Source organism: Podarcis pityusensis (genome assembly GCF_964106645.2).
Source record: "Podarcis pityusensis genome assembly, chromosome: 10".
In the NCBI taxonomy this organism is placed as follows: Eukaryota; Metazoa; Chordata; class Lepidosauria; order Squamata; family Lacertidae; genus Podarcis; species Podarcis pityusensis.
The window spans coordinates 19,517,056-19,529,769 of NC_138035.1; the positions used below are offsets into that span (position 1 = coordinate 19,517,056).

The following is a 12,714-nucleotide window of genomic DNA, read 5'->3' on the forward strand; positions in this document are numbered from 1 at the left end:
GCTCTCCCCTATCCCCCCGCCCCCGTCTTGCAAAGAAAGGAATTACATTTTTTCTATCTTTCAGGCCATACTATGCACCATATTAAACTACACCAACACCTTTAATTCTGAAATAAGGACATCTCCCAAAGCGGAAATGTTCGTTCTGCAGCCAAAACCAAATGAAGTTGTAATGTGAAGTGGGTGACAGCAGAGCCCAGATATCTTTAATGCTTACATTATGCTTTATACCCCCCCCCCCGTTTTATATTATATGCAGAATGTTTAGAATATTTGTAAGCCTTTTGCCAATTTCCTCCTACCACAGTTGGCAGGATCAGAAGTCTTCCCAAGCACCAGACCAAATATATCAGTTGGAAAAATGTGTTACTCTGACTAGAGGTCAGAGATTTGTTCATTATATATTATAATTTACTTACTGTTAGGAGCCCCAAAGGGAAAACTTTAACATGCCTCAAATAAAAAGGTAAAGGGACCCCTGACACATGACCGACTCTGGGGTTGGGGCGCTCATCTCGCTTTATTGGCTGAGGGAGCCGGCATACAGCTTCGGGGTCATGTGGCCAGCATGACTAAGCTGCTTTCTGGCAAACCAAAGCAGTACAGAGAAACGCCGTTTACCTTCCCGCTGGAGCGGTACCTATTTATCTACTTGCACTTTGACGTGCTTTCGAACTGCTAGGTTGGCAGGAGCAGGGACCGAGCAACGGGAGCTCACCCCGTTGCGGGGATTCAAACCGCCGACCTTCTGATCGGCAAGCCCTAAACTCTGTGGTTTAACCCACAGCGCCACCCGCATTGTTGCATATATGCATTATAATAATAATTTGTGGGCATGGCTTCATTAAAACCCACCTTTCATGAGCTTGGACCGAGAAAGGCAAAAATGAGAGTACCCACCATCTGTAGTTTTATCTACAGGCAATGAACCTTGACTTGACCATGTAAACATGAACCCTGCTGTACAGTACACGAATAAATGTATAGTTAAGATAAAAAAATTCCTTCCTGTAGCACCTTAAAGACCAACTAAGTTAGTTCTTGGTATAAGCTTTCGTGTGCATGCACACTTCTTCATTATAGTTAAGAACAGTCTTGCCTATGTTCTATGTGAGAATTTCATTGCAGGTGATGGTGGTGGTGCAAGTGTGCTTGAAGAGCAACCATGAGATGATGTTACACCTACTGTGCTAAAATAATAATAATAATAATAATAATAATAATAATAATAATATATTATTTATACCCCGCCCATCTGGCTGGGCCTCCCCAGCCACTCTGGGCGGCTTCCATAGAAACCAAAAATACACTAAAATATCACACGTTAAAAACTTCCCTGAACAGGGCTGCCTTAAGATGTCTTCTGAATGTCAGGTAGTTGTTTATCGCTTTGACATCTCGTGGGAGGGCGTTCCACAGGGCGGGCGCCACTACCGATAAGGCCCTCTGCCTGGTTCCCTGTAGCTTTGCTTCTCGCAATGAGGGAACCACCAGAAGGCCCTCGGCGCTGGACCTCAGCGTCTGGGCAGAACGATGGGGGTGGAGACGCTCCTTCAGGTATACTGGACCAAGGCCCTTTAGGGCTTTAAAGGTCAGCACCAACACTACGAATTGTGCTCGTAAACGTACTGGGAGCCAATGTAGGTCTTTCAAGACCGGTGTTATATGGTCTCGGCGGCCGCCCCCAGTCACCAGTCTAGCTGCCGCATTCTGGATTAGTTGTAGTTTCTGAAACAATTCTGAAACATTTACTAAGCCTGTCTAGTGGATGAAATGCAATCTAGTACATATGGTGCAATAGAGACAAGGGACTAGAGAATCAATAGTGAGAGAAACACTCTAGTAAGTGCATAAAGAAAACTATTTACTGTCTGCTCTTGCTGTTACATTAAAGTATTTGCTCTACTGGTATGTCAATACCATGCATTATTTTTTAAAACAGAGTGTACTTGAGTACTTACCAGTAAAAAAGAAGCAGTTGCCTTAGCACCCTGGCCATCACACCTTGGAAATCTGTCCTCTGATATAATTTGTCATCACAGAGGTGAGTATAGCCCCCCCCCCCCCCGGCCTCCCAGTAATAAATTATGTATTTATTGCTGTCAAAACAATCAGTTTTCCCTGAAGAACTGCTCTAGTACTCTTTCAGAAGGAAGCAAACACTGTTTTGAAAGTCCTACATTATATTTTTGCTTGGGTACCTTCCCACAAACTGTCCGAGTCACTATTTCAAAGCACAAGCGCTTGAGATGCTAGTGGTAGTCCTTCTGTGCTACAGTGTTCCTGTGCTGTTTGTGCCATCCCCCAAAAGAGCAATGGCCAACGCAGAACTCCAAGCTGTCAACACTTGAGAGATCAAAATGGCTTGTGGAAACAGCAGAGAGGAGGAGGGTGCTGCATCATGTGAGATCCTGAAGGACAGCCAAGGAAGCCGGGGCAGAATGCTGCGTATGTCTGCTGAAGTAACATGGAAGCACATGGACGTTGTTGCTCATTGCTCTAATGTACAGAAACTCGTTATATGCTGTACAGTGGCTGTTGAAAGGGCACCACCACCACGACAGAAGACCATGAAATTATATCAACTATGAATAGATGAGTCATCCTGAGAAGAGTCAGATTGGCTGCCGATACCTGATGTGGAGAAATGGGCAACCTTAAGTATGTCTTGTGCAATATTTAACAAGGTGGCAGAGATCAGTCCAATATTACAGACACAGGATGTTGTCTTATGCTGTGCTGTGGTTGGTGGAAATGCAGGACAGAGTCTTCTTGGTTGCACACTCACTGTGGAATGCCCTTCCCTCAGAAGGCTTATCAGATTCCTTCTTTATTATCCTTTTGCCAAGTGGTAAGGACCACCCTTTTCCTTCATGCCTTTGATACTGTTTGATCTTCTCCCATTGTTTGGTTTTTAAGCTGCTTGGTTTTGTTGTCAATTCTGTTCATGCTTTCTCTGCTACATGGTTATTTTACTTAATCACTGTTTTTGCTGTTTCCTTTTATTGTTCTTTTTCTTTGTTGTATGCTGCTTTGAGCACCCTATTTTGAGTAAGAAACTAGCTCATAGATTGTTAATAAAATAATATCCTTTTAAAATAAGTGTAAGTAGCACTGCCATTTCTAATGATGAAATGTTTTCCCCAAAGAGATTAAGGAATAATTTTCCACTACCAATTGTGGTTATATAGAAACAGTCCACATGAGGTTTCTTCAATACTTACTTTTCAATGAAAGATAATCTCATATTAGATTTTAGCTAGTTCACCCACTGCTTTGTATGCATCTTTGATAATTTTGAATCCAAAATCCTTTTATTTACTTTCAAAAAGTGTCTATGGCTAATGTGCAAAAAGCACTAAAATGTTAAAGAAGTTTAGCTGAGAAAATCTTTAGAATGAAAAAAGTGACTTCCATCTTTTTTCTGATGTCAGCATTGTTTCAATGGAAAGGGGAGGTTATGGGTGAGGGAAGCAGCAGTTATCAGAATATGTTTCTAAAAGGGCTTAAATGCAAGATACAAAAACCTGTTTAATGATAGCTGTTCTCATACTGGTATATTTTACTGAGTGGAACTTGAAGGCACTATGTAGAGGATTCATTTTCAGATTTCAAAGAGGATTAAAATATCTGGTGGGAAATTACTTGAAAATGAACTAAATAAAAAAGTCTACCAAGGGCTTTAGGATTCTCTGATACAATGCTAAACAAATCAAGTTACAATACCTAACAATGTTGCCTAGATAGCAACAGCAGTGACTATAATTACGCAGACCTGTTTTTCAGACTGTATCCTGGCTGATTCTTCTTGAGCTAACACCATTTCACGCTCTGCCGTTATTTGCACACTCTCCCTGAGTGCCTCTTCTAGCTCCTCAATTCGATCATCCTTCTTATGCAGACTGTCCTGGAAAATGATAGGAGACCAGATAAAGTAGCTTGGATTTAAAAAGCCGGCAAGCCAAGTGCTACGTCAACCATAAGTTACTCTCCCGTGATGTAATTCCACAAGCACAAATCTTCGCATAGAGGAAGGGAGAAGTTGTAAGTGAAGGCAGAGCTGGAGAAGGTAAGCATCACAGTAAAGGAGAAAGAGAGCAAACCAAGAGATCAGTGCTAGAAGTGCCGTTTGTGTAAAGAGCAGCTAGAGCAGTTGACAGATTATGTGCAAAAGATGCAGATTCACATGCAGCTCCATAGCAGGTTAGTACGCAGATGTTGTGGTATAGCAGCAAGCATTCAGAATCTCTTCTCAGGCACGCGCAACCTGACAGGCAAGGCATAGAAAACTGGAAGGAGTGCAACTTGCAGTTAGTGATTTGCTTGGAGACAAGAGCTCCTTTTTCTCTATATGGAGAGTGATACAAAGCACCATCCGATTAAATCAACATGGCAAAGGATCTATGTGAGGTGGAAAGACGAAGGCCAGAGTGTCAAATAAGCAGTATTTGAAACATTAGGAACCAATTCTCTTCAGAATGAAATCCCTTACATATGTAAACCATGTTGTCATAGACCAAAATGCGACATCAGATGCTTATTTAATGTTTGAAACATCTAGTACAAAAACAAGAGATCTTTAGGCTATAGACTAGGAAATGTTTTTACACAAATATATGAATGTTGTAAGCTTCTGAAACTGTAACTCAGACACAAACATGAGTTGCCACTGCTTGCTTGTTATCCAAGGAGTGTTTTAGGTTCAACTAAATGACAGAACATTGTCTTTTTTCCAGTTTCACACTACTTCAAGTATTGATCTCATCCACCATGAATGTATGATTATCAGGAAGGGTCTGCCAGGCTTCTCTGAAGTTCACAACTAGCATATCATATAGCAACTAATAAGCACTAAGAAATAAAGCAGCAGCAAGTTAGCATCCTCTAAGAATCCTCCCACGGTTTCTGATTTGTCACTTCAACTCTGAGGAATGGTGGTGCTGTCTGTCTGGAAAGAGGACTGGTTTGGCACCATTCACTTTGTTAATTGCTAAAAAGATTTAAATGGTCATGATATTTGCAAGATCTTGTATTTGTGAGGATGGTACACCTCAGCAAACTATTGCCAAATGTACACAGTTCTCTCAGACTCTTTCTGTACAGAGAGGTTCTTGACTTATGAGAGAAGAACACAAGCCTTGTGTTGTGATGAGAGGACAGGAAAATCTTCATGTTTGTACTAATACACACATATTGGAATAGAGAAAAAGGAGAAAGCAACATCATCTAACACAGGAAAAATTGTCCAGATGCTACTCAAGTGAACGTCTCAACAAAGAAGATGATCTTCATACTCTGGCTACTCCAGCATCAAGAACATCAAGCTTACTTTCTATATCTTCTGAAGCTGTGTTGATTAAACCCTTCTAATGTTGTTACAGGTGCCTAGAGTTAGAATTACCCTACCCAGTCTGCAACAGACAGTCCTCGAAAATTATAGTGTGCAGTTCTAATTGCAGCAGACATGGAAAATACTCATTAGGTTGTCTATGTTATGTCAGAATCCAGACTGTCATATTCAGAATCTTCAGTGGTGTCTCCACTTCTACTCTATAGAAGAATGTGTGTCTGGTTAAAGCCGATCTGAGCAACTGCATAGAAGGAAGCATAGTATAATGGAGGTACAGCTGTGTTTTTCATCTGAGATAAGCAGCAAGCATTTGCAATTCAAGTACATGTAGTAAGTTTCCCTATTCAAAAGTATTAACTCTGTGGGACATTCTAATTCTACTGAAAATCCAGAAAATGATCAAGTAGTGCAACAATCAATTCCATCTTAAAATTGTAATGTAATCAATATGGAAATGTAGCAATATATTTTGAATATTAATGTTACTCATATATTATCACTTAAATAAACATTCAATTAATCTGAAAAAGCTAAGCAAATGCAGATATTAAACAAAACAGATGTGTATAGCAAAACAAGCAACTATTAATAAATCATCACCAAACAAAAGCCATTCCTGCACCTAAGTTATAACTTGGTGATACATTATTTTTCCAGGATACGCCTTTTTGGAGGTGGGTGGGTGGGTAGAACATGAAATTTTCCCTAACTTCCAATTCCAAGACTGTTCCACACTGGCCTCTAACAAAGAGAAAGTTGTACAATGCATACTCATAATGCTGGAAGATGCTTTCTTAGTAACAAAGAGCACCTTGCTTAACAGAGCCTGAGAACGTGTCCCACTTTTTTTGCATCCTATTATTAAAAATGAAACCTATGATTATTCAATGGTAGTGGCAATGTCAGTGGAGGAAGCTCCCACATATTTTTTCATAGAATTCAGATGCAACTCTGGATGAAAGACTAGTGATTTTTAAAGTGCCAGATTCTATTCCTTGCAGCCAATAGACTATGTGGGAACAGAAGGAGTCAGTATGATCATTTTGTGAACCCTAATTGGTATCTGGATTTGGATTAAATATAAATGAAAATTAAAAGGCACATTATTAAGCACATTCAGAAGCTTGTTTTGTACTCAGAACCAGAGGGGGGCTATTGGAGTTTGCCTCATATTTCTGGTAAGCATTATGAGCTACTGATTCATATTAGTGACATCTCATTCTAAATGCTACTGTCTACGTACCTACTAGAAGCCATGAGAAGGAAAATAGAGAGGGGATCAGTTTTTTATCTTCCTGTTAGAGAAGCAAACTCTCATGTATAAAGCTCTTATAAGAGAACTAAAGATGGACAATATTATAAATCCATTTTAATTGGTTCATTTTTAGTCCAGGTAAATTGAGTTAATTGTCATTATTGCTGGTTTTATTCCTCCAATCCTCTTATTGTACTTTCCAAATGTCAAGCTTCCATCATCAGAAACTCCCGTATAAATGAACACTTTGATATTTGACTCGGAAGAGACAAACCACATGCCTATTACAGACAGTGCAGTAAGAGCTTGGAAGCTTGTTTATTTGGCTGGATTGCAGATGGCTAGTTTAAGAAAATAGGGATCATATTTTTAAGCACTACATAATGAATTATTAATTCCAGCCAAAACCACAAAAGCCAAAATTATTTAAAATTGGTGCTTCTGTGTACTAACCCCAAAACCGGCAATGGTTGCTTACAGTGTATCTATTTCTCCCTGTGCTTACTTTTTTATTTAACTAATTAGCTCCCAGGAGAATAAAGGAAAACTAGTTGTGTTGGATAAGCTGACTGGATTCTTGCTGGAGAAGAGTGGGGACAGAATTTTAATGAAAATATTCTGAGTGAGCAACTTTATTAGCTCACCATTGGAAGTGAACTTAGGCCTTACAAATCTCTTCCTCTGGGCCACCTTTCCCAAGGTCTAAGCTTTTGGACTAAAGACTGTGTGTCTTAAAGAGCCAACCCTGCAGACAAAAAATGGTTCACCTTTCTCTAGTGGCCTGCTCCCTGCATCTTTGGGGAGGTGTGGTAGCATATGGAGCACTTGATTCTCTTACAAGTCAGGCTTAGGGGAGGGTCCTAACTCAGGTTCTAGGCAACCAGCCTCAGGTTCCATGGATTCTGAGCCACTAGCCTTAGATTCTGTTGGCTCTGAAATACCAGCATCAGGAGGCTGCTCCAATTCCCCAGGTGGTGGTACAGAGCCAGAGACTAAGCTGGCTCCTTCACTGAGCTTGAGGGCATGACAAATATCCCCCTAGTCACTGTAATAAATATGATTTTATGATTAACTGCATCCTTATGGGATTCAGAGCAAGCTGATTTGATGTTTTAAAATTACATATCTATATATATACATGCCCATACTCACACACTCACACTAAACTACTGATATAATTAAACTGGACCTGCTACTAAATGGAGAAGAGACATGTCCAAAATAAGACCACCAAAGAGGACTTATTTCACCTTCAAGTGAATTGTTATATATTTGAGAAAACTGACATTTGAATGCCATTACATACCTATATGTAAAGCATATGGCCATTATTAGATTAATGCTGAAATGGAGCAGGACATTTAAAGCCACATCTCCACTTACTTTGCAAAGGCTTACAAGTAGCAACACTTAAAACTGACCTATAAATTATGTCCCTTGAATTCTTCACTGTACCTACATTGGCAAGAGGCTCAATGAACACTGGGAATTTGTATAAGCTATGGATGATGGATGCACAAGTCCTGGTATAATGAGTAGTTCATCAGCCTTTCTTATATCTTCTACCTGTTCCACGTTAGCTTGCAACAGCTTCCCTAATGCTTGAGGAGTTATTTACACATGTACACACCAGAACCATGCCTCTTTCCCTTCCTGCCTCCCACAATCAGGCTCCAGATAGTATAGTGAATGTAATCTGTACAGGGCCTTGAGAAAGTGCACGGTCTCCCTTTCCCTGCACCCGCTCTCCCTGTATCTCTGTTAACCAGAAGGTTGCTGGTTTGAGCCCACCCAGAAATGACTGTGGGCAGGATTCCTGCACTGAAGGAGGTTTGACTACATGACCCTCGGTCCCTTCCACCTCTACAATTCTGTGATTCCATGTGGATAGTCCACTTTGAAATGAGAATCACTCTGTTACTACAAAACATGTTTCAAATTAATAAAACAGTAAATACATTTCACCTGCTAACCCCTCAGAGAACTTTGTTCAACTAAAGTATGTTCATCAGAACACAGCTTCCATTGCAAATTAACTTGGTATTGCAGATGACTGTCACAATATGCCTACTTTATGCTGTGAAATATTCCGTGAGGAGTCACTTATGACAACATGGCACTGTGTCAGTGGCTTTACAGATGGAGGGAAATATGCAGTGAATAGGTGTGAAATTGAAGAAAATGATCCGTGCCCAAATAAACAGAAACGTAATTTTGTAACGCCAAGGATACTTACTGATACATGTGTGCTTCTCAGGTTTTCTTTACTGAACAAAAGCTAAGTCCAAGTATCTCAAAACAATTAAGCAAGATCTTTAGAAGCACCGGAAGCCAGACTCTGTAACCAACTTGAAATCGATGGCGAGTTTATAATGTTGTTCCAGTAACTTACGGCTGAAGCAAAGTCCTATTTGCTCACTTACCATAAAAGGGATCAAACTGTTGAAGCTTAATAGGCCACACACTTCCAGAATCTCAGAATGCTGTGAGGGTAAAGCTCCTCCTTTAATCACAAAGCAACTCCTTTATTAGGAATAAGTCTGAAAGCGAGGAAGCAACTGAGGCAGAAATCTCAAGGAAGATGGCCCTGTGTCAGACATACAGATTCACTTTACCTGCAATTGCTGGGAACTGTCATTAAGATTGTCTTCCCGCCGTCTAGCTTCTTCTAGCATCTGTGCACTCTTCTTTTTCTCCACTTGTTCTTTATGCTTCAGATTTGCTACCTTTTTATTCTGATCTTTAATTTGCCTGTAAAGGGGAAAGAAAGTATTCAAATGCTTGTGCAAATCTACATTTGAAAGCAGAAGTTATGAAATGCAGGGTAGAACAATTCTTCTGTATTTTCAGCAATAGCGTAGATTTGGCCAAGTTATTCACTGCAGCAACCCATTTTCAGTTAAGTGACCAAAGTCGACAAAATCTTATGAAATGAAATACTTCTGCACACAATAAATTAAACAATGGAGTTCTAGAACTGGCCCCAAGGCTGTGCTTGAGTTCAAAAACTGAATATGCACTATGGTGACTTTTTTTAAAGACAAGATGAGAACATATTAAGATGAAGCCTACGGTGTTAATTCCAGGGCCGTCTTAAGCATATCCAGCACCGTGGTGCAAGATCCCTCCGGCGGCGTCCCCCCCCCCCCGTTTCCCAGAGTTGTTGACCCAGTGGCATAGCAAAGTTAGGTGGTACCCAGTGCAGATTTTTTTTGTCAACACCCCCCCACACACATTAAAATTATTAAAGTAGGAAAAATAAGATACAGTTGCAAGTGTTATTTTCTGGTTTATTTACTTAACATTGTGAGAATAAGCACTTAAAACCCATTTTTCCTAACTTTGTTCTCTGCAAATTTTGAAATCACATCAACTCCCAGAGTCGGTGGAGCTAGAATAAAACCCAGCCACCCCCCCCCCCCAGCTGGACTCTGTCCATGGAACCAGTGAATGTGTGTGCTGCCTTCTTCCATTTCAGGGGGGTATGTGGGCTAGATGACCCTTGGGGTCCCTTCAGTCCTGCAATTCTAGGATTCTCTGTTGCCACAGGCAGAAAAAATGTCTCAGGCCAAACAAAATGTGTGGGCACCAATCCGCATGGCTTCATAAGAAGACAAGACACATTCATGGAGGGGATTGTTACCAATGGCTACCAGCCAGGATGGCTCTGCTCTGTGATGCTTCTGAATGACAGTTGCTGGGAACCGCAGGAAGGAAAAGGGCTGCTCCTGTGCTCAGATCCTGCTTGCAGGTTTCCCAAAAGGGGCATCTGGTTGGTCACTGTGAGAACAGGATGCTGGGCTAGATGGGCCACTGGCTTGATCCAGCAGCAGGCTTTTCTTGTGTGTGTATGTATGGTATTTGGGTTGCTATTTTACCCTAAAAAGGCTGTCATAAACGTAGGGGTTGCTCGTGCGCAAGTTGGTGCCACTCCTGGCTAAGTTGCCTTGTTAAACCTTTTCTGTCTGGACAGCCCTACACTTCGTGGCTGTTCAGTCGCTAGCAGAATCCGTCAGTGGGTGTTTCTTAAATCTTTTCCAGCATAAAAGTTGCTTGACTCCAAGTCTCCTCCTACTCTCCCTGCGCGGAAGTCTTCTGCGCAGGGAGGGCGTGGGTAGCGGAGGACCCGTGCTCTCCTCGCTGATCTCCGGCGAGGAGTCCTGGAGCCCCCTCGCCGATTCCCCCATCTGCCCCCCTTTATCCCTGGTGTTACGCTGATTTCCTTCCCCAGCTAGTGAGCCGCCTCTCCCTCTGCTGGGCCCTTCTCCAGCATCGCTTGAGAGCCTAGCCTCCGCCTCTGGCTCCGATGTCAGTTCCCTGACAAAGGCCTTAGCAGGGAAGGCGATGATGGCCACAGAATACAAAACCCTGAACTGACCAGGCGTATGCTGGCGTGGAGGGGTAGCCAGACAAGAGAACTGTTTGCCCACTCTGTGCACAGCAGTGACCCAGTCGTTTATGGAACAACTGTATATCTGAAGAAATTGTTTACATTTTTTTTGAAGGATATTGTTATTGTTTTGATTCTGTAAACCGCTTTGATTACCTTTATATTATGAAGTGGCCTGCAAATCTTTTGTTGTTGATGATAATAATAATAATAATACCAGCACTAAATAAGCATAGTCAGATGTACATTTCAAGCTCAGTCCCTGCTGTAATTTTTAAGGTGCGTGGAAATAAATGTTTTAGTGCTGTTTTACACTTAGAAGTTGTCTCCAGAGCCTCAAGCTATTCTTCAACCCACAGAATTCATAGTGTTAAGGCAAAGGAGAATTCCTTGGTAGTGGGTAGTGTTGCGGGGTTTGCACATGCTCAGTGTCTCAAAGATGTTTCACCTTGGCATTGTTATTCAGAATCTATTTTTATATTATTGTTCCCACATGGGAGGCCCCAGGAATTGTGTTTAGTGGCCTTGACATCCTGTCTCTTGTGTAGGAATGTAAGAGGCTCCTCTTATGTGCTACACTCGGGCACTATGTGGCTTTCTGAATGGCTCCCACCCCCAAGATGAAGAATGAGCAAAACAGAACAGTAGCCTGCAATTTAACAAACTGCTGTTTTAAGATAAGAGAGGCTTTAAAACTGTTAGCCAAAGAATGACTATTTAGTTATGTTGAATATTAGACGTTTGGATACTCTTTGATTAGATAGTCTTTTGACCTTGTTTGCTCCAGTAGATGACCCAAAGAAGATTAGGCCATGCCTGCATCCCATCTGTTCTGCTAACAGTTAACCTAAGAGGCCTTTTTGACATTTAAGAGGCTGAAGAGCGTTCTCTTTGCAAGTATGCCATCTATGGAAGAAAAGTGGAGGTGTAATGTCAGATTTATATCACACTCTTTTTCCACCTAAAAAAGACTCCTATGTGGCCAGAGAATCAATGTATCCCAATGTTTATATTTCAGTATATATGATCTAGATTAAGTAGTTTGCAACACACACTCTCAGGGAGAATGGCCACCTTTAGAGGTTAGAGAGCAGGTTACGACTCAAATTCTGACTCATTGTTATAAGAGCTATTGTTTCGTACAGTCATACCCCATGTTATGGACGCTTCAGGTTATGTGTTTTCGGATTGCGGACTGTGGGAAACCTGGAAGTACTGGAACGGTTTATTTCCGGGTTTCACTGCTCGCGCATGCGCAGAAACACCAAATCACGCCGGCGCAGACGCGGTGCTTCAGGATGTGAACGCTGCAGGTTGCGGACGTGCCTCTGTCACGGATTACGTCTGCAACCCGAGATTCCACTGTACTATTATTTCAATAGTTCAGTGTTCTATGGTTTTACTTCTTTACAAAATGTGTATATATGTTAACTTGCAATACATTTTTATTTGCATTATTTTCCAGTTTAGACTTTTTAATGCACCACACCACTAATTTATTGTAATAGTAAATTAACTGCTACAAATAAAATGTGCTTAAATATTCCTTTCCACATATTAGACTTACTCTTGAATAGTTGTAAAGATCACAGGTAACACATGTGAGGTGCACATCACCTCACATTTCAGGGCATATGCGGCTACGCACTAACTGCTACAGTGCCCATTTCTATGGTAACATGCGAAGCAGGGAAATAGTGGGGGGCAAACTCAGCTGAG

At 41.3% G+C, this 12,714-nt stretch overlaps 1 protein-coding gene across 13 annotated transcripts in view; it reads right to left on the minus strand.

The window, feature by feature from the left end:
• Positions 1-12,714, minus strand: part of ERC1 (ELKS/RAB6-interacting/CAST family member 1) — a 161,261-nt gene that overhangs the window by 75,572 nt on the left and 72,975 nt on the right. For 9 of the 13 annotated variants that reach the window (XM_080971582.1, XM_080971577.1, XM_080971586.1 and 6 more), the window contains 2 exons: positions 9,221-9,356; positions 3,776-3,907 (listed from right to left, as the gene is read on the minus strand). In XM_080971582.1, coding sequence (XP_080827708.1) covers positions 3,776-3,907; positions 9,221-9,356 — 268 coding nt within the window. The remainder of the gene's footprint in view (positions 1-3,775; positions 3,908-9,220; positions 9,357-12,714) is intronic. The other 4 variants (XM_080971589.1, XM_080971579.1, XM_080971581.1 and 1 more) reach the window with 1 other exon arrangement.